This window comes from Rhododendron vialii, chromosome 6a (genome assembly GCF_030253575.1).
Source record: "Rhododendron vialii isolate Sample 1 chromosome 6a, ASM3025357v1".
NCBI lineage: Eukaryota > Viridiplantae > Streptophyta > Magnoliopsida > Ericales > Ericaceae > Rhododendron > Rhododendron vialii.
This window is the reverse complement of record NC_080562.1, coordinates 16614278-16636236: the sequence shown is the minus strand read 5'-3', so window position 1 is coordinate 16636236 and position 21959 is coordinate 16614278. Positions and strand designations below refer to the sequence as shown.

General features: G+C 38.9%; 2 protein-coding genes across 3 annotated transcripts in view; one reads left to right on the top strand and one right to left on the bottom strand.

Annotated features, from left to right (window-relative positions):
* The window catches only part of LOC131330320 (histone-lysine N-methyltransferase ASHH2), a 41530-nt gene extending 23852 nt beyond the window's left edge, over positions 1 to 17678 (bottom strand). The window contains exons 1-11 of one of the 2 annotated variants that reach the window (XM_058363859.1): positions 17487 to 17678; positions 16384 to 16750; positions 14821 to 16248; positions 14405 to 14612; positions 9595 to 9761; positions 9387 to 9466; positions 8124 to 8255; positions 7918 to 8034; positions 7283 to 7375; positions 4442 to 4519; positions 608 to 664 (exon numbers count right to left, since the gene is read on the bottom strand). In XM_058363859.1, coding sequence (XP_058219842.1) covers positions 608 to 664; positions 4442 to 4519; positions 7283 to 7375; positions 7918 to 8034; positions 8124 to 8255; positions 9387 to 9466; positions 9595 to 9761; positions 14405 to 14612; positions 14821 to 16248; positions 16384 to 16639 — 2616 coding nt within the window. In that variant the 5' untranslated portion in view covers positions 16640 to 16750; positions 17487 to 17678. Of the gene's footprint in view, positions 1 to 607; positions 665 to 4441; positions 4520 to 7282; positions 7376 to 7917; positions 8035 to 8123; positions 8256 to 9386; positions 9467 to 9594; positions 9762 to 14404; positions 14613 to 14820; positions 16751 to 17486 lie in introns of both variants that reach the window. The other variant, XM_058363858.1, reaches the window with a different exon arrangement.
* A 2068-nt stretch (positions 17679 to 19746) lies between these two features.
* Positions 19747 to 20676, top strand: LOC131328451 (protein FAR1-RELATED SEQUENCE 5-like). Its single transcript, XM_058361395.1, has one exon. The coding sequence runs from the start codon at positions 19747 to 19749 to the stop codon at positions 20674 to 20676; it is 930 nt and encodes a 309-aa protein (XP_058217378.1).
* The last annotated feature ends 1283 nt before the right edge of the window (positions 20677 to 21959 follow it).

The window sequence follows — 21959 nt, the reverse complement described above, 5'->3', positions numbered from 1 at the left end:
GGTCTTTCTTGAAGAAGCTTTGCACCTGAAATAGGACTAAAGAAGAGTATCAAGAAGTCTGGGTAACAGGAATTGTTGACTTTGTAACCTTACCCAAGGTAGGAATCATAAAGTGGAGTAACAATTCATTACAGTAGCGATATTTCATCACCAAGCAACCCTCAAGCCATTCCCTTGATTTCAAAACAAGTTTTAGGTTTATTGTCAAAACAAAAACAATAACTTGTTCATTTGGAAATAGAAATCAGAAAGATATGCATTTAAATGTATAACCTCCCCAACACAATCTGATGATTGCTATATCTTCGTCACAGGGTCCTTACACACACGTGATATTTAATATGAATAGTCATACCACATGCCAGGATAGCACATCATGTTTTCGAGGCTGGTTCTTCAATTATTTTAACCAGTATACAAAACTCACAGAAACGTAATAAATTTACTACCCTAAGAAAATTTCTCTCCCTTAATTTAGCCCCCTCAAGTCCAATCCCACTACCGCCCCTGGAGGCAATTCTAATATGCCCTCATGTTACAACAGTAGACATTTAAAAAAAAAAAAAAGCTATGCTGAAAACAACTAAGTCAATCTGGGAATATATACCTTCTTAATATCTCTTAATGCAAAGAGTCCAATGCAAACTTCTCCATTCACCATCCACTGTTTGAGCAAAATCACAATAAAGTCGTGAGTTACACAACATGACCATAAACATGCAGATCTGTTTCATAGAAACTCCAGCAACCAGTAGAGGAATTTTTCAAATATAAAAAGATTAAGCAGCATGAATTCCTCTTGACCGAAAAACGAAAATTGCAAGTTCACTGTTACGTGAGGAAGTCAACGCATGCTACTATGAACAATCATACTCTGGCAATATTTGTTTCTAGAAGAAAAATCATCATATGTTTGAAATTATTTATAAGACATACCAAAAAAATATCTAACCACACTAGAATCACTTAAATAGTGGATGAGATTATGAGTTGACAGAAAAATAAGTACAACTAGGGAACACTGATTCTGGAGCTTCTTAGAATCAAATTCTCCAACTTCAAACCCATTCCCATATACTCTGCTTAATTCATTAACATTTCTTTCTCCACCCAACACCCATCCCCCATCAAAAAAAAAAAAATTGGAGGAAAAATCGGATAGAACAAATTACAAAAACAACCAAAAAGGATCAGTAAGCAAACAGGAACCCTGTGATATTGTGGAAATCATCCTATAGTAATTCGAAGGGCAAGGCAACCGTTTTTACGGATCCATATCCATTACACCACAATCATTTAATTTCGATCAATCCACTCCAGCTATCCTTCGAAGAGAATCTGATTCTTACCATGTAAACGAAGAAAAAATCACCTTGCACCAAATCTATTTTTAATGTAGTTTAATACAAGGGGGAAGGGAGCAAGTCAAAATGTAAGAGGCACTTGGCCAACTACTACTATACATGCATGCACATAGCTCTTCCTTCTCACCTAATTTTATTTAGAGCTTATCAGAAGCTTTCCGGAAAAGTACATTATTATTTGACTACAAATCTTTACTTTAAATTCCCAAGACATAGTAATCAAGCCCATTGATTTGACAGTTTCACACTAAGAATGAAATATAAACTGGTAAACCAAGGCAAAAACAAAGAGGGAGTGCAGATACTCCACTGATGGATAGAAACAATATTGAGATCCAGCAAACCTAGACACTACCTTAGATTAGCGGGCCTCATAATAACACTATCACCGTGTGACAAACACAGAGATATCTAGGGATGGCAATCTCGACCGAACTGAATGGGTACCCGAACCGTAACTGTTTTTTTTCCCCCAACCATAACCGAAAAATTCCCCGTTGGTGCGGATATGGTAGAGGGTGGGAGATAACCGAACGGGTTCGGTTCGGTTACGGTTCAGCTGATAACCGAACCGTTCCCCGAACTGAACCGAAACAAGTTATTTACAAAAATACCCCCGTATATATATATATATATATATATAGGTTTGTATGAGTTAGGGTTTTCCATTTCATTTCATTTTCCCTGCAGCCAACTCCTCTCCTGCTCTCGGCTCTCCAGACACATCAGGTAGGCGATCTCTCTCTCTCTCTCTCTCTCTCTCTCTCTCTCTCTCTCCCTCCCTCCCTCCATCTGGACTCTCTGTGACTGTTGCACACTCTCATCCATATCTCTATAAATCTGTTTTTGCAGGCGACTATCGATTGAGGCATCGAGAGGTCGTGAGATTTCTCTCTCTCTCGATCTCGTCTCTCATCTAGTCATCTCTCGGTTTTTGCAGCCAATTGATTCAAGCACTCCGCACTCCGCAATCGATTCATGTTTTATCTTGAGTTTGCTTTTCACCTGTTTTGTTTGTTGTGAATGTTGGTAGCAATTGTGAATCGAGGTTTTATAAAAATGGAATGGTTAATCTGCCCTTGTTTTGCTGTTTTTCTGTTTTGCTGTTTTAATTAATTCTGCCAGATTCGGTTTCCGTTCGGTTCGGCAAATACCCGATATCCGTTCGGTTCGGATATGGTTACCCACTTTCCTCCCCGTTCGGTTATCGAGGCGGATATGGGTGGTATATCGGTTTCGGGGATCGGGGACGGAAATCCCCATATCCGCCCCGAACGCCCCGAATGCCATCCCTACAGATATCCCTCAGATAATGCAAATCTAAGATCTAATATAAGAAATACATTGCAGTGTCTTAAAAGAGGCGTAACAAATAGGTGCAAAAGCAATAAAATTGGAGACACAAGAAAAAACAGGACATAAAACAACCCAGATATAAACTTATGAAGAATATTTTCTCATCGGTTGCTGACTCAAGAAAAAACAGGACATAAAACTCATAATCACGGTGCTATACTTATTTATCAAGTACAAATTCTACTGGATTTCAGCTGCTGATTAAAAATAGTAACAACCTATTCTGGACCCAGATTTCAAGCACTCATTTATCCAAAGTTGGCCAGATGCACTCATTTATCCAGATTAGTTCATGTGGATAAAACTTGCTTGGGTTGAAACAAACTTTAGATGACATAAGAACAAGAACTAGCTCTTGGAATAGTTGTTACTTGTTAGAGACTTGTCATGCATCTGTTCTCAAGCCAGCAAGCCTAAAAGTAGTGTAGAAGCTACTTCACATACAGCCAATGAGGCACAGTTCAGTAGGATTCTTCGACATGGTGTCACTAAGATTTTGGGACTTCTTGGTCAAAAAGAAGGGTCAACTTCCGGTTTAACAGCCTATCAAAACCACCATGTAGAATGTGCTTTTGCAACCATTCTCTCGCACAAACAGTTGGGTTCATCAAAACCACCATGTAGAATGTACTTTTGCAACCATTCTCGCACACGAACAGTTCGGTTCATGTTTTCATCTCTCTCTCTCTCTCTCTCTCTCTCTCTCTCTCTCTCTCTCTCTCTCTCTCATATTTTTAAGTACTACTGACAGTACAGCGACGAACAAACACTCTCCCACTCTGTCACAAACAGTTATCATGTCCAAGAATAAAACTCAAAACCAATTGACTAAGAGTGAAGAGGCCACCTAGACTTGTACCTTAGGTTGTATGTGTAATAAAGCGATGCGAGGCAAGCTCTACAAGAGTGAGCACGCACAATCCTATTCGAAGGTAACTTTGTTTGACGTGGAGAATCTATGCTAAGATTTTAGAACCTAAGAAGTTGGCTTTGCCGATAGGAGACTTGACTGCTCTTCAGTGGTTTGTTGAATTGATTGGTGGTGCCTTGTTGTGTTGACAACAGTGTGAGTTTTTTTTTTCTGTGTTCCATGCTTTGCCTAGATGGAGTGTGGTGCTGACCCTGGGAGCCCCAGTTTAGCTTTTATGCTTGCTTTGGCTTTATAACATATTATTTACCAGGCAAATAAAGGATCAAGGGTACTAAAAATCCTGCAACCACCATTTGGCACAACCAAACCTGAAGTCACACCAATTTGTCCTCGAGTTCCGTCAAACACTCTCTAAAGGGTAACATTTCTTTTTGACAGTTACGTCCATACCCATTTATCTTCTTTCTTTTTCTATAATGTCATATCAAAGTGCAACAGAAGAAAGACAAATGCCTCCAAAGAAATGGACACAAGAAACAGGTAAAGGAAAAAAAGAATGAGAGGGAGAGAGGGAGAGAGAGAGAGAGAGAAGTAAAAGATCATAAGAAAAGGTGACTCATTCCCTGACTACAATCCTCTTAAGAGATCTGTCGCATAAATGTTTATCTTGCTAGAAAATTCATTCTGAACTGGCTCATTCACATATCTTTACCGCTACCTAACCCTCTATCATCTTGATACAAATCTTTATATGCATGTGCAAAAATATGTGTAGTTATGAAGTAAAGGACCCAATGAAAAAAAGAAAATGCAAAGTGCATAAGAAATTCATGCTCGCAAGTATGTTCACCTTTTCCGTACGGCAATTTGGATCACAACTATGGTTGATGAAACGCCCTAAATTCCCTTTAGCGCATGCATCTATTACCTGAAAAGGCAGAGTAACAAATGACAACATTCCACAAGGAAACGGAAACCGAGGTAAAAAAAACAACACAAAGAACTTCTTGGAGCAAATTAATAGTCCAAGTCAATCATTTAATATATTGATGGAAAAATGAATGCAGTACACACACGAAGGCATGACTATAAGATGCTTCAAATTGAAATGCAAATATTTTGCACTAAAAACATATGTAAATAAATGACCACACTGCTGCCGCACTTGCACCATGCAGGAGCAAGTAGAAACAGAAAAGAAAAAGACAACAAGAATAAACGAAAATAAAGGAAAATTCAAATGCATTTCAGTATATGCAGTGTGTGGGCATTGGCTCACATGCTACTAGTTAGTAGCAACAGCACGGGATTTACAACTAAGCTCAGAGTGATGCCACTTAGAACAAATTGACCTCATAAGAAGTGAGCTCTAAGTAGTTTCAGCAGCACTGCATGCTCCAAGGAGTGGTGCTTCCCTCCATGTCGTTTTGGTTCAGAAAGAATCTTTTGTTCACTTCATTGTTGAATGATACATAACTCTAGATTTCAAGGATTGGGATTACATTTTCGCCATGACTTTAGTTTTACCTCCTTCAAGACGCATCCTTTAACAAATCTTGCGCATCAAAAAAGGAATCCAAAGAGACTAAACAGAAAGAATTCAAACAACATACAGTCAGCAAGTGTAAAACATTGCAAGTTTAAGAAGGTCAAGATCTCTCAGCAAACAATTGAGGAGTTCCAGCCAATGTTACCTGGAACGTGGATCGTTCCGGACCTCCGGTACAAGGAATGAGAACAAGAAAGTTGTACACCACATGTCCTAAATTCCAGAACAATAGGGGTAGGCTTCTATAGCTTACAAAATAACGAAGTTCTTATTTCAAGAGAAAAACATCCAATGAAGTAGAGTCTCGTTCTTATCTCGAAGCATTATGACAAATTATTCTTATATTTTTGTCTTTCTAAGCTCAAATATCTTGTGTTCATAGTGTTCTAAAAGGTGGCCGCCTAGGCCAATTAGTTCCCGCCTAGGCACTAGGCGGTGGTCTGACGCCTAGATTAGACAGCCGAATAGTCGGGCGCCTAGTCCCCGCCTAGGTGCTAGGCGGCCGACTAGTTGGCGACTAGGCGCTAGGCCCCTAATTTTCCGCCTGACTAGTGCCTAGCGATTTTTAGAACATTGCGTGTTCATAGGAGAAATTTTCTAATCGCCAAATTCACTGTATTGGAACACAGGTGAACTGCATTTTGGAACGCTCATTCCAAAATGAAGTCGCTATGGTGTTAAAGCATTCAACTTAAAATTAATTGGCAATGAGTAGAGAGGCTGCCCAAGCTTATATACTAGTTTTGGAGGTCATAATTAACCAATGTGGGGCAAGCTCCAACACTCCCCCGCACCTGGAAAGTTAAACTAAGGATCCATAACATAGGGATCACAGCGGGCAATGAAACAAGGTGCGCTAAAGGCACAAACAATGGGGCAATCAATCAAGATCACAGCGAGCAATGAAACAAGGTGCGCTTAAGGCACAAACAATGGGGCAATCAATCAAGAGAGTATTGTCCAAAGCCTCCAAAGGCCTAGCTCTGACACCATGTTAAAGCACCCAACTCAAAACCACTTGGCAACGAGTGGAGAGGCCGCCCAAACTCATATAGTAGTTTCGGAGGTTATAATTAACCACTGTGGGGAAAGGCGGAAAGCTCTAATATAGGGTATTAGCAGTTTCTGGTGTCAAAGGACTTCCAGCCTAGTGTCACTATTATTTGCTAGAGGAGAAGGAAGAAAGGAACTGTGAAGATGGTAGAACATATTATAGTACTACTACTTTCACATTGCATAAAAGTGTTCCTGTTTCTAAGAAAGAAAAATCCAAGGAGTTTTTCCCTTCAAATACAATCATCACACAAGTTCAGCTTAGTTCGAGTTAACATTGGAAACTTCCAAAACTTGACAGGCCTTGTGTCAGCCACATGCCTCTCCATGAGGACATATGACGAGAATCAAAACATATGCAGGAAAATAACAAGAAATGGGAAATCTATTTCAATGATTACGTCTATGATATAATAACCTATGGTATTTGATTTATAGATTTACAGGTTACAACAAATTTCCAAAGATCACAAGCTCATACACTAGATAAAAGTGCATTAGACAAAAAAAAAAATAGAGTCTCCAACCAAATAAGGGAAAAGGCTTACAAATATCAACAAAAGCATTACAAACAACAAAACAGCCAACTTAGTATCAGTTACAATACGATCCCTAACTCAAGTCCATTAAGCACCTTGAAATGTATAACATAAAGAAGAAGAAGTTTCCAGATCTTCAGTCTTCCTTTTGAAGTGCTCTTAAGTCTTCCTTTTGCAGAGTGGAGCTTTTCAGAATAGTTAACTATTTTGTTGATACGTGGCTATGTGGAATCATTTGGTCATCTGTTTTCTTTTCCTCTATTTAGATGAACAGGAAACATTTGAATCATTCTCTTTAGTCTATGTAGCCGATTGGCATAGGCATCCTCAATTTTCTTTTTTTTTCTTTTCTTTTCGTTTTGTTCCTACTGGGGTATGCCCCTTGTAGGCTGTATATTCGATTAGCCTTTTTTTAATTTCAAGCTGATTTACCCCAAAAAAAAGAAGTTTCCAGATAGTATTCATTATCTTAAATCACATCCAACTCTCAAATCCACTCCAAAAATGGTTTAACTTCTAAAATTAACATTAGAGCAACATCTTAACAAACCTCGCTGCCATTCAGTGTCATGAAGTAAAAATGCTTATGACCCATCGAAGCGTACTCTCTTTGTCGTGCCTCATAAGCTTGCATATCAAGCACCTAGAACAGCCAAAGTTCGACACAGATTAACAGAAGACAAGTTCAAGATGGTAGAAACATCTGAAGATGTTTAGAATCTAAATCCATATATGGATGTATGTGGAGTAAATCCAAATATGAAATAACTAAAAAGGCCATCAATACAAATGGCGTACCAACAATGCAGAGTATACTTCTCACAAGGACATACTAATGATTAAATTTGATCCCTCAGAAAGGTTTTCCTTGTCCAGTTATACCCAGTATATTATCTATATGATCAGTTGCAGAAGATTGGACCTCCAACTCCAACTCTATTATACATTAATTTTCAAAGTGATGTTATTAGAGAACCAAATATACTGAATGAAATTGCCATGAATTCAGTCACTTTCAGATCCCTCTATTTCTGTATGCATGGGGATATTGGTTTTACAGAAATAGGGGGCATTCATGACTCTGAATCTAGTAACCAGCCTAAAACGTCCATCTTTTGCTTCATTCGCTTACGTCCTAGAATTTGGAGGCACAGATACCTTCCAAAACGAAGTTGCAAAAGTTACCTCCCCAACATATTCGATAAGAAATCGTCCTTCACGTATGTCTTCTTTTGTCTCTAGACCATAGCCTTTTTTCCCGCATCGTACACGGTTCAAGTTGGCATACTTGCGTTTCTGAAACTGCAACCAGATAGTCGCATAGAGGTTATACCTTTCTATGTACAAAAATAAATCAAACAATTCATAAAAGAATCTATGAAAAGGCCAACCTGTTGATTTGAACAAAGGTCCGCACATGGACAAGTTCCCCGGACGCATTCGATATTGAGCATCCGATTCAAGCATCCATCCGCACAACCCATTTTTCCATCTTGAGGTGGCTTGCAGTGGCAAACCATTATCTGGCATGAGAAATCACCCAAAAAATAAAATCAAATCAAGAAATGACAACCTGAAGATGGAGCTTTAGAATCCCTATCTCATAACAAGAGAAGAGTGCAACTTTCTGCTACAAAATCTTCTCATACTAGAATAGGCCTGATGAGGCTCACTGTGACTAAGTGGAGGAAGAAAGGGGAAAAAGACAACACTACTCCAGTCTCCACATAACAAGGAGATTTTTGCACCAGGAGAGGATGGCCCCAAGGTCAATATTTATGGTGTGAGCACTTTCCACCAAAACAATAAATAAATATCAATGAACCCAAACCTTTAGAATTGACCGCATTTGCAGGGTTACTCACAAGCTTTCTTTTTTTTTTATAAGTAATTTATTAACAAAAAGGCATAAAGGGAATGCCACCCGTATACAAGAAAGGCCACAAGACAAAAAGGCCCTATACACTCTCCTAAGGAAGGAGAAGTTCAAACCATTCTAAAAATTGGGCAATCGAAGGATTACATTCTCTCTTGTCCCAACTATACAAGCTATTCATCAAAAAACTTATAATTCTAATCAAGGACTTTTCGAGCCCTTCAAAACATCTCAAGTTTCTTTCCCGCCATAATATCCACATCAGACAAAGAGGAATCAAAGCCCATATAAACATATAAACGAAAACTCTACCATATCAAGTACGTTCAAAACCTGACTAGGATGTTTTCATTGATCACAACTGCTATCCAGATGTCAAACTGATCCAACCACCAATTATTCCCACTTATAATCATATACTATAAGACTGGAGATTTTTCTTCAACCAGTAGGACCAAAACTCAGAACCATAGTTCTCAAAATCTTACAACCAGTCTGAACAAAATACTCCTTTGGAAGTGGAACAACACGTCATGGTTATTCCCGAACCTCCCCAAAAAACCATACATGATTGACACAATCCAGACATCTATTAGCAAATATTCACTTCCCAATTCTACTCACACAACAAAAATCAACTTCCACCTTTCAATGGTTGTTATAGACAGATTATGTTCTTCCTAAACCAAGTAGGGATACCATCAAGTGCAACAAAATATAAATTTCAGCATGATGATAAGTCTATAAGTCAGAAATGTAAACTTTGCTGGGCATTGACCTCATCAATGGTCTGTCTTTTACGGGTACGATGTAGAAACAAATTCGACTTGATTAGCATCCAAGAGGACCGTGCGTGAACTGCAAGGCATATAAAATTGTGTCAGACATACAAACCAAGAAAAAAGCATGCAGATCTAACAGGCAGTCAAATACCATCTTGAAGTAGATGGTATTAAGAAGCTACAACTAACCAAAAAAACAAATACCTGCTGAATGTTTTGATTCCAATCTGTTGGAATTCAAGTGGGCATCAGAACCATCTTCCCCGCAGGAGACATCTGATATTTGCAACTCTGCATTAATTTCTGAATTTGACATCTCTTGAGCAATTGAGCAGTCAGCAAAACCTTTATCCATGTTGTCGTGGCAGATCCTTCAAAATAGATCACATATACCACAAGAAGTTAGCTTAAAAATACAAGAAGATATACGCACAACTGTCCAAAAAGGGCTTAATGCTTTTACAATCTTGATATAATGCAACATTAAAGTTCTGCATTATAGGTAGAATAAGTAAAATTGCAGACGTTATATAACTGATCCAATATTGTAAAAATCGGAATTAATCAGCGATTAATCGCTGGCAGGGCCTATCCGACTAGATTTCACTAATTACTATGCGCTGATTAATCGCCGATTACTAATTACTATGCGTCGATTAATCACGGATTACTAGGCCTCGAAGCTCGAAGGTGGCCGACCGTCCGACTAGCACCTAGCGACTTTTAGAACATTGAACTGATCTGATCTTCCATCCAAAGGGAAGGCTGGGACTCATGTTGGCCTTCATCAATTTTACACCAGCAAAGTCTCGGCGGGTATGGCAAAGTTCTCCCTTCTCCCCAAACTGCAAGTGTCACTAACTGATATTGATCCACTCCCTTCAAAAGTTCCTACAACAGTATACTAGTCCTCTTGACCTGTCTGATGTACAGGTCGTTCCCCCCGCTCCCTCTAGTTCCGCCCTCATTCCTCTTTTTCCCTCGGTCTACTCACAACACCGTGCAACTTCTTGTTGCTCTTGATTGATGACTTTGTACCGCTATTATCCTAGTTGTGATTGTCGACAGTGGTAAAACTTGGTTTCATTAATTCATGTATTTCTTCTTCCTAACATAAATTTTATCCAGTATAGATACAGCTACTTTGAACCTGGCTCCTACAAAGAAGCTTGTAATAATCGTAATTGGGTGAAGTAAACCCCATGATTGACAAGCTCACTGCTCCTGCCAAAGCTCAAACTGGGAGTTGGTCCCTCTCCCGAATGGTAAAAATCTTATTAGCAGCAAATGGGTTGACAAAGTTAAACCTCATTCTGATGGTTCTTTGGAGTGGTATAAAGCCAACTAATTAATAACGCGCCATTTTCCCACATTGCAAAGATGACCAATGTTCGCACTCTATTTTTTTTTTTTTTTTGTTGCCCTGTCAGCTTGATGTTGAAAATGCTTTCTCCTCATTTATCTATCTCTGGAAGTTTATATATTCCCACTACCATGCTTCTCGTATACTTTTGACTTTGTTTATCTTCTACGTCTTGCCCTCTATGGCATTAAACAGTATCCTCGTGCTTGGTATAAACAATTTCAAGACATTCTCGAGATTGGTTTCCAGCCTAGTACTCATGATTCTACACTTAAGTGTAGTATGTAATAGGGGTACTACTGTCTTTTATGCTCTTTAGTTGTGTTGAGTGTTTGTGATATAGGATGGTTTTAGGACACTTAAGAGTATTGCCGCCTACAATAGGAATCGTGGTGGTTTTGGGTGGGAAAATAAGAATATTACTTGGTAAGTGCACAAAGAAGAAGAAAGGAAAGAATGAAAAGAAGAGAGATAGAGGTGCTTCACCCTCACAAGGGTTAGGCAGTTTTTGCAAGGAAGGACCGCAGCCCAAACCCCAATCACAATGGCATAAGCCTCGTCAAACCCAATTCATTAATCAACTCTGTTCTCAATAAGATATATTACATCCCAATTTATAATCCATGGGAAATACTCTTCTAACTCCTTTACGCTAAATGAAATGAACCTAATTAATGCAAACATCCAACAAGATATGTGAATGAACCTAGATATAAATGCATACATTGAACCTACTAACAATTAGATGTAAAGAACTAAAAAATGTGTTTAATGCATACACTGAACAAAGCATCAGGGCTAATGAACCTAACTAAATAGCAAATGCAGATTAATGCACCAGAAGACCTATATGATGACCCTTGAGTGGCCCCTGCAACCCATGAGTGACCCCATGACCAGAGCCTTTCCGAACCTATCAAAATACCCTTGACCGCTTCTCGTGGACCACATCAAAACAGATGAAATATAGCCTTTATACACACAATTTCACAACAAAAATAGCCTAACAGAGAGAGACGAGAGGAGAGAGAGACTATACATAGAGAGAGGATCATTGGTCAATTTGCAGCAGCAACGAGCAAAGAAGACAAGGTTTAGATTTATAGTGTATTAAATATAAAGTATAAATTATTATACTAAAACTACACTAAAACCCTAAAAATTTAATACCACAACATTTAACCCCTTGATTTGCAAAAGTACGTATTTAACCACCCACACCCCCCCCCCCCCCCCCCCCCCCCCCCCCCCCCCCCCCACACACACACATTAATGACGCCTAATTCTCTGATTATTCCCAACTAGCCGCCTAATTCTCCGATTAGTCGCGGACTAATCCTACCTAGAGGCCAAATAATTGTCATGCTGCCTAATTCAACGCATAGGCCCCTAGTCGAGGCGGCAGATCACCGCCTAGCTATGGAGTTACCGGTCCCTGAAGTCACCCCATGAAGTCTCCGCAAGTGTGAAAGAGCAAGCAGGACATGGCAAGTAAAGGGTCAGTCCCATGTGTCAGTTTGTGGATCGCAGTCTCGCGCACTAATCCCTACAAGTGCCCGTACTATGCATGGATACTCTATTTTGGCCTCCGTATCACGTATCGTACGCATATAGTATACAGATACGTATCCGATACGTTTTTTAGAACAACCTGTTTTTAAACCCGAGACGTTTTGGATATGCTCGATACGTGTTGGATACGTTTTGGATACGTGCGGGAGTAAAAATGTTATTACTTAAAATATATGGGTCAAAACTGCAATTAGGACTACATATTCACTTTTCCTTCCTGGAAAAGACGGAAGGCAGAAACAGAGAAGAACGAAAGGCAGAAACAGAGAAGAAGATTTAGGGCTTTTTTTTAACAGTATAATCTGAACTTGTGTAATGGAAAACTTTAATCATTAATGGAATTTTATTTTTATTTATTTTTATTTATTTTTATCCCCAACATATCGTATCTACTTTTTGGAAAAACCACGAATCCCTGTATCCGTATCGTATCCGTATCCCGTATCTGTGCTTCTTAGCCGCCTAGTGCCGAGGCGGCCCCTAGGCTGGTTTTTAGAACACAAAATTGACACGCGTCGAACATGAACACAACTCTCTGGCATGTGTCAAACATGCCTAAATATGGGTTTCATTTTTTTATCATTTCTTTAGTCAGGCAAATCGTGGACACTTTTTATGTCTAAGATACATCGGGGACACTCTTGTTGGGTATTTTAAGGATAAATCAGGTCAAAAAATGAAAAAAAATTCAAAAGTTGGCCTAAAGTCAAAATTTTGGTGGATTACTAGTTCATGAGGACTTCTATGGTGACCCTTCATTTGTATCTTCAAAATAACTAATGTTATTTGTGTTAACCGTCTTTGTTGGTATGAAATATTGCTTCTAAGTTTCATGGGAAATCATATGATGTATCTATATTACAAATGTGTCTTCTAGTTGGCAAATCCCCAACATATATGGGCTCGTTTGATTGTTGGACTAGGAAAGTGGGATAAGGATTAGGGGGAACACAAGGGCCTTCATGTTTCCCATTATTCCTTAGTCCCATGTGCAGTAGACTGGACATGGTGGGACTATTTGTCCATTTAGTACCCCATGTGGGGGATTAACTAATACAAGCGGAGGGGTGGTATTAGCTAGTCCCCCTCCACCAGGCTATCTCCCTCCACATCCAATGTTCAAAAGTAATCTCCATCACCTTTATCCCATTTTTATCGCACTCTAACCAAACAAAGTACAATCGTTGTATTCATATAATCTCATCTATTATCTTGTGGACCCCACTTGTCCCATCTATCCCCATTCGTAATCCAATCTATCCTCCCTAAAAATAATCCGACAATCGAACTGCCCTATGTGTTCTAATTTTTGGAGAAATGAGGAGTCCGCATGTCCGTGTCGTATCGATTATGTATCCATGTCCCATGTCCATTTCCATATTTCTTAGGTACATAAAACACACAATATTTTCAAATAACATTTGCAATTACTTGACAAGCTCAAACAAAAAAAATTATACTACTGCACTATCTATATCTTTCCAAAATAGATGGGTGTGTGTGTGTGTAAAAACATACAAGCTCCAATAGGTGGTCCCAAACAACGACAGTTCTATACCCTCTCGCACCCGCTCCCACTTTGTGCAACTAAGACACGGACCAAAGTCCCTCCATGTTTGCTTATTAGAAACCAAAATCTCCTCTCTTCCACAACATGTTAACCCTAAAACATCCACGATTTTAATATCTACTAGCAAGTAAATTTGACTAATTGGCCAAGAAATAAACTCCTTCATAGCTTAACGAATCTTACAAGAGCATGTTCTTCGACATTTTCATCTTACATCATCTAGGCTATGAAGTTTAAAACTTAATTAATTCATAGCTTTAACATGCAAAGAGGATTCCCCACAGACCGTATAAAAGCATGGTTACTAATTCTAGCTAAGGCCCTACTATGGGAGAGCACACCAGATTTTTTTATCTTCATAAGGATATGTTCCTGCCTTTTACGGAACTATAATAAATTCAACAAACTATCCAACTAGGGCAAATTGTCCACAAACTAAACACTAACACTATTCGACATCATCAATAACAAAGTTGCAACAGAAAACAAGGAGGATCATGGAAGCATACCATCTGCCATTTGTCTCGTTAATGACATCTGCAAGAGTAGCTGGTATACGCCTCCACTTTAAGCAAGCATCACAACACACCCATGCACTCTGTGGTGGTAGATTTTGCTCCCCTATGCATTTAGGCACCGTGTCCAAGTCAAATACGTTCTTGGTTGTACTTTCATTCTCAGTTTTAACTTTTTCAGGATCAGCTGATGCGTGATCTCCTACGAAAATTGTTTAATGTAAAATCAATTTCACTCAATAAGAGCCCATAAAATTAAAATGATGCCCCTTTTCTGGGCTAAATGTGCATCTCGATGTTCGAGGAGAAAAGAACTAGATAACAGGAAAAACAGAAGGAGTTGAGGACTATGATATTTAGCGTGTATGAATCCGTCCATGTATGATAAACTATCTTGAAACTTTCTGTACCTGTTTCTGGGTAATTTTGCACTTTGCAAGTGACCTCGCCACAAGGACCCTTGTCTTTGCCTTTCCTCCTGCAGACTGATTTCACTGTGTTTCCCTTCTGTTTACAAACATTTCCTGTCTGGCCACTGGGTGAATCAGAGGCTTCCGAACCAGTTTTGCTTGCTCTAATGGATTTGGAAGTTTTAAAATGCTTTCGGCCCTTAGTTTTTCTATCCAGATGTAATTTATCACAAATATTTGAGTCTACTGATTGGATCCCCAAACCATGCCTGAAGTATATATCTTCTTCTCCACCTTCAACTTTAAAATTCTCGAATGGGACTCTGCCGTCAGTACCTCTTGATGGAGACAATGGTCCCCTAGAGAATCCCTCACTGCTTGATGTGTTGCCAGACACGTTTGCTACGATAGTTGAAATAGAAGGCTCACTGGAGTAAAAGACATCTCCCATTTTCTCTTCATGTCCTTGTATTTCCAATCCAATTTCGTTGTTTATGATTTCTGGTAAAGGCAACCTATCTTCCACGCTGGAATTATCCACATGAAAGTTTTTATTCTTGTTCTTTCCTTTCTTACTGCTTATCTGTGACACCTCCAAATCTGTAACATCTCCTGGAGCGACACAAGCTTTGGAGGAACTCAGAACATCATACAAGTCTTCTTGAACTTTTCCATTAACTTGGGCTTCTTGAATCAGGTTAATGACTTCTGAATCAGGTGAAGTCCCTGAATCCAAGTACCTGTTGTCAACTACAACCTGAGATGAAAGAGTTTGATGATTATCTGCATTAACTCCGGTTGACTTCTCATCGATCATGGGGATCTCCAAGGCCTTATTTAAGACGCACAAACCAAGATGGGTAGCATCTGATGACATCATCACCTTCTCCTGGTCCTGATTGCGGAATTTATAACCATTAATCCCAGGCACTTCCTCATTGATCTTATTTTCACTACCCTCTTTTGATTTAAGAACTTCTATACTAGTTCCCCGGTAGTTTCTAAGACTATTGTCTGTATTAGAAACCATATCTGTCAGGCAACTTCGAATCACCTCTCTGCCTAATGTCACCTTCAATCTAATATGACCAGAAGAAGTGCAGCTTTTTCCCCTTGAACTTTGTGAATGATTCTTTTTCCGCTTGCCACTTCCTCCGACACCCCTTGCTTTTTGTGACTTTGTTCTTCCATTTTGATTGACATCATAGCCACTATTCTTCTCAAAAACTTGAGTTATATATCCCCATGATCCCCAAACAGAAGAACGAGCTGGTTTGCAAAGATAGCTTCTTCTTTTTCTTGCCACTCTCAACAGAACTGAATCTAGCAATGGTTTCTCAACAATTGTCTTACCACGTTCTCTTGCAGTATTTCTTGTCAGAGTCTTCTGGTTCGATTTAGCTGTGAGGGCACTTCTCCCTGATGAGACTGGACATGAAGTGTCAGGAAATTCAACTACAGGAACATCATCAAATTTAACATTATCATTTCCTTCATCACCAATCAATCCTGAAGAGTCAACTATGCTGATAGAGTTAAGAGCGCCTACAAGAACCTCAGTACCCGAGATATCTGGTGCAACTAAGCTCTTACAAGGGTCTTTATCAGTAACAGAACAAGGCTCACATGATAGCAAAGAGCCCGATAATTCTTCACCAGCACAGCTAGGATCCATGGTGGATGATCCTTCCTTGAAAATGCAACCATTTTCTTCTAAAGGCAACCTTGATGTCTCAACAACACAATCAAGATTAAATGTGGATGATCCTTCCTTGAAACAGCAAACATTTTCTACCAGAGGCAAAATCCCAGTCAACATATCGACCTTTGATCAGAGACAGCAACCTCAAGACACTGGGACACTCGCTGCAAGATGCTCTGATAGGCATCCAAAGGCTCGTGTCTCATGGAAGCAAAAACCACTAATTTTCTGGAAATTTTTACAAAAAACAGGTGTATTTGTATAGTGACTGAGGAATTTATAAACTAACAGTGATAACTATAGAGAACAAGTATTCACAAAGCCAAAAAACGAAAAATGACCGACGTCAAGAAATTACACTGCATGAATGACAACTTAGCAGCAGATGGAAAATGTCACGAGATCATAAAATGGACCACCAAAAAATTTCAAGTACTACCGAAAAGGTAAACCACAAGAGCGAAAATGACGACAATTTTGGAAGCATAACTTCAACAGAAACCTAAAAGGCTAGACAACAAATTTTGAAAGCTAAAAGAACATAATTGCTTCTACAAGTAAAGATCATCTATTACGTGGAGAAATTTACCTGCATTCTTAATGCTAAATTGCTAATAAGTCAATTTAAACAACTCACATGAAGCATAAACATAGGGCCCTTGAATTCCTAGTTTCGCCAATATGGTGAACAATCTATATTTAAAATAGGAGGGAGGGGAGAAAATGGAGTCAGCGAATTACCTACCCGTTCATCTATCTATATACATACATATATATACAAGGGCCGGCCCTGGCCACCGTTTCAGGCCCCCCAGCAAAAATACCAAAACAAAATGTTTAATACTCCTATATCAGCATTGAATGGATTCACTCGATTTTCTAGATATATGTCAAAGCAAAAAAATTACCCATAAAAAGAAACACAGAGAGAGAGAGAGAGAGAGAGAGAGAGAGAGCAGGTAACCTGTGTTATGGTAGCCGGAGCCTCTAATCGATTAGTAATTCGCGCTGATACGCAGCATACATTCTTGACAATTACAGAGAAAACCCTAGCATTTGACCCGTGTCAGAAATAAACGCATGTGATGAGAGAGAGGTGCATGTTCTTATTGTTGCCGGAGATTCGTTGATTTTCGTCTGACCGACATGTAGTTTAGGGCTGATACCTATGTGCTTTATTTTTTGAAACACCCCATCATCTATTACTTTGTATGACTTTACCCCCTTATCTTTAAACTGTCTCACTTTCACCTCCTCAAATACGGAAATTCATTCAAGCATCTCCAGCCCTTTTATCCTAACCTTTTAATATTATTATTAATTATTTTTTATTTTATTCTATATATATATATATATACACACACACACACACACACACACACGGTCCAGCTCTTAGACGGACCACTGCAAGTTAACCAAAAATGCGGACCTCCTCCGTAGCCGTTGGATTAGATCCAACGGCCAAGATCTAAAACGCCTAATTCGCGGGTCAAAATCACTCAAATAGCCCCGAGTATATGAAAATGGGTCATATATGGAAACGGGTTAGAACAAAATGGGGTCTCCGTGGCCCTTTCCTTCATTCCACGCGAACACACGTAGAGAGAGAAAGGGAAGGCGATTCAGAACACGAATGAACAACGAAGAACGAAGAAGAACAGGTCCTCCCTCTCTCTCTTCTCGAACTCTCTCTCTTCTTGAACCCTCTCACGAAATCTGTCTCCCTATTCTGTTCTATATCCGCTAACGCGTTAGGGTTTTTTTTCGTTCAGCTCTTCAGATCGAAGACGACAAACCAGACTCAAATTCACAAAGAAGAACTGAAGATCGAAGGTATCTCTCTCTCTCTCCCTCCCTCGTTTAGATTGAAGTTAGGGTTTCGAACCAGTTAGGGGTTTAGAGTTCGAACCAGCGGGTCAAAATCTCTCTCCATTTTTTTAGATTTATGTTTCAAAATTTACAACCCATCGACAGTGGATTTACTACTATGTTCTTGAAAAAAAAATTTGTTTTTTGAAGAAATTGATGAGTTGTTGAAGAAAAAATGTACAGGTTTATTTTGTACAGGGTTTAGGGTTCGAACTAATGAGTTGTTGAAAAAAAAATTGCCTACAAACTTGTTAAAAGCTGATTTGTTTACCTAAGTTCCGTGGTCTTGTAATGGGGCTGCACGTTCAGCAAAAACTAGCCCGATAGGAAAACAACTATAAGCGAACCGATATGTTAACTTAGAAAAATTTAGAGCTCAATCATACTTAGTTGGTTGGTTTATTTGCTAAATGAACAAATTGAGCTAAGTTTCCGAGCTCGTTTGGTAATGTTCAATACTCGAGGTAATTTTTGACTCATTTATATAAGTTGGGCTTGAGCTTTTCAAATAGAGAAGTCCTTGGGTCGTGGGTGAACTTGCAAGCTGACATTTTTCGTTTACATGGAGGAAACCTAAGCTATTCAATTTTTATCAAACTTTTTGTTCCATCAAAGCCACATAGAAATTATATTGCAGCAACTATTTATGAGTCCACAATAATGGAACAAAGGGGCTTACAAATGGGAAACTTTGTAGCTATTTATGAGTCCACATAGAAATTTTGTAGAATAAATTTCTCCACAATTTTGTTTTCTTTGCTAGTATAATTATTGGACAAATTCCTATGTTATTTATTGTTTTCTCTTTCATTTTGTAGGATGCAGTCGTTGGATGATAAACAACTATCGTCACTGTTTCCATCTTTACCGGCTCAATCATCTGAAAATCCGGTTCAATCTTCTGCGAATTCTTCTGAGGTACTTATCAATCCTCAAGTTAAAGACGAATTGATACCGAAAATTGAACAACTGTTTGCCAACTTAGAGGAAGTTTATACATTCTACAACTATTACGCATATCAAGCAGGATTTAGTGTGCGAGTCCATTCTAGAAAGAATAATACGGATGGTCAAACCACTAGGAAGGAGTTTGTTTGTTTCAAACAAGGGAAGAAACAACCAACAACTACTAGGCCCATAAACGCAAGCGGGGTATAATTAGAGAGAATTGTCCCGCAAAAGTGACCGTTGTGAGAATTAGAGAGAATTGTCCCGCAAAAGTGACCGTTGTGAGAAGAGGTGAAGGATATGAAGTCTCCCAATTTGTCGAGGGTTATAACCACCCTCTAACGACCCCAATGAAGGTGCATCTTTTGCACTCTCATCATAAAGTGACACATGTACAAAAGTGTTTAATGCAACAACTTGGAGATGCCAATGTGCCACCTTTTCAACAAATGAGTATTTTGGAGTTGCAAAGTGGAGGTCTTCAAAATGTTGGATTTACAAAAAAAGATCTTTACAATGATAGAAGGGATAAGAAGAAATTAGTAAATGGACATGACGGGAATATGATGCATGAGTATTTGCAGAGCGAAAAAGAAAAGAATCCCGGGTTTGCGTTTACATTCGAGACAGATGATGAGCAGATGGTGACGCATTATTTTTTGGCCGATGCGACTTGTAGAAAGTCATACAAGTATTTTGGAGACGTGGTGGTGTTTGATAGTACCTACGACACTAATAAATATTCTTTGATCTTCGCACCCATAGTAGGGGTTAATCACCACGAACAGACAATGCTTTTCAGGTGTGCATTTTTAAGTGATGAAACTTGTGAGTCGTTTGAGTGGTTTTTTAAAGAATGGTTGAAAGCGATGCTTAGAGGCCCACCCAAAATGATCATAACCGATCAGGATCCGGCAATGGCAAAAGCAATTGCTTCTACACTTTCAAATACCTATCACAGGTTATGCATTTGGCACATTGTGAATAAATTTTTTCAAAAACTAGGTGCACTTGCATATGTACAACATTATGAGACGTTTAAAAAATGTATATGGAATTCCGAGAACCCGAATGAGTTTGAAGCAAGATGGTTAGAGATTGTGCAAAAAGCACACTTGTCTAGCAATGAATGGTTAAATGACATGTACACAATCTGTGCGAGATGGATTCCTGCCTATACGAAACACATCTTCTCAGCCCATATGACAAGTAGTCAAAGAAGTGAAAGTGATCATGCATTCTTCAAGAGGTACGTGTCTAAGAATAATTCATTGTTGGAGTTTGTGACACGGTTTGATAGGCACTTTCAAATTTACGGCATAATGAATTGGATTTAGATCATAAAGATGTGAATGAGAAACCTGTGTTGAAAACCTCGTGGTTGTTAGAAAAGAGAATGAGTGAATTGTATACGATGACTGTTTTTTACAAGTTTCAAGAGGAAATCCATCAAAAGGATGCCTATGTATTTACGAAGACGGATGAGGATGAACATTGTTATTTGTGGAATGTTCAGAGGGCGGAAATAGAAGGTTCGAGATTTCATGAGATTTTGATAAATAAGTCATCATACCATGTCAGCTGTAGTTGTAAGATGTTTGAATTCGAAGGAATTCCATGTCAGCACATGCTAGCATATTTCGCTAGAATGCAGATTATGGCACTGTCTGATTAGTACATCTTGCGGAGGTGGACTGTTGCAGCAAAAGCTAGCAGGGTTTTGGATGACTTGGGTGGGGAAAGGGGGAAAGAAATATGTGGCAATTCAATGTTAATGAGGTGACAGCGTGTATTTCAACTATTTTCGAATGTAGTTGATGACGCCCTATTAACTGAAGACGGACCACAAGTTTTGGAAGAAGCTTTGGAATCAGTTACAAAGAGGGTTGCACTCATGAAAAGTTCTCGCGAAGATGGCGAAGGGAGTGGCATTTGTGTTCCTATCTCTCTTGGAAGCCAACTTAGTTATAAAGAACCACTTCCAGTCAGGGCAAAGGGTTGTGGTAAACGACTTAAAGGAGGAAAAGAGAAGGTTGTCAAGGCATTAAGGAAATGTAATGGTTATGGGTTAACAAGCCAATCACAGGACAAAAGGAACTGTCCAAAACTTCTCAACATGTACGTGTATGCATCTACGTATGTTCATGTAAAATTTAAATCCTATTGCTATACCAAGTGTAAGTATGTTTATGTTATTGTTTTTTCATTAGGTCTTCGCAAAATGCTAGGTTGAATGATGAGGACGACACTGACAATGAGTGAAAATTGTAAGTGTTTGCAGTTATTATTAATTGTTTAATTTTTTTTTGTTACAAGTGTTTGTATTTTTTCTTTCTTTTATTCATCTTATGATCTATTCATGCTTCAGGGATGGAAAAACGACTCATGAGAAGAAAGGGTGAGGGAGATAGGAGTTAGCAGATACAACAATAATGTGTTGGCTGTATCTTTCTGTTGGCTCTTTTCTTTCTGCACTGTTGCATAGCTTAGGTTTCCTCCATGTAAACGAAAAATGTCAGCTTGCAAGTTCACCCACGATCCAAGGACTTCTCTATTTGAAAAGCTCAAGCCCAACTTATATAAATGAGTCAAAAATTACCTCAAGTATTGAACATTACCA

Coding starts and splice junctions, on each gene's coding strand:
- LOC131328451 (XM_058361395.1), top strand. CDS start 19,747: ATGCAACAACTTGGAGATGCCAATGTGCCACCTTTTCAACAAATGAGT.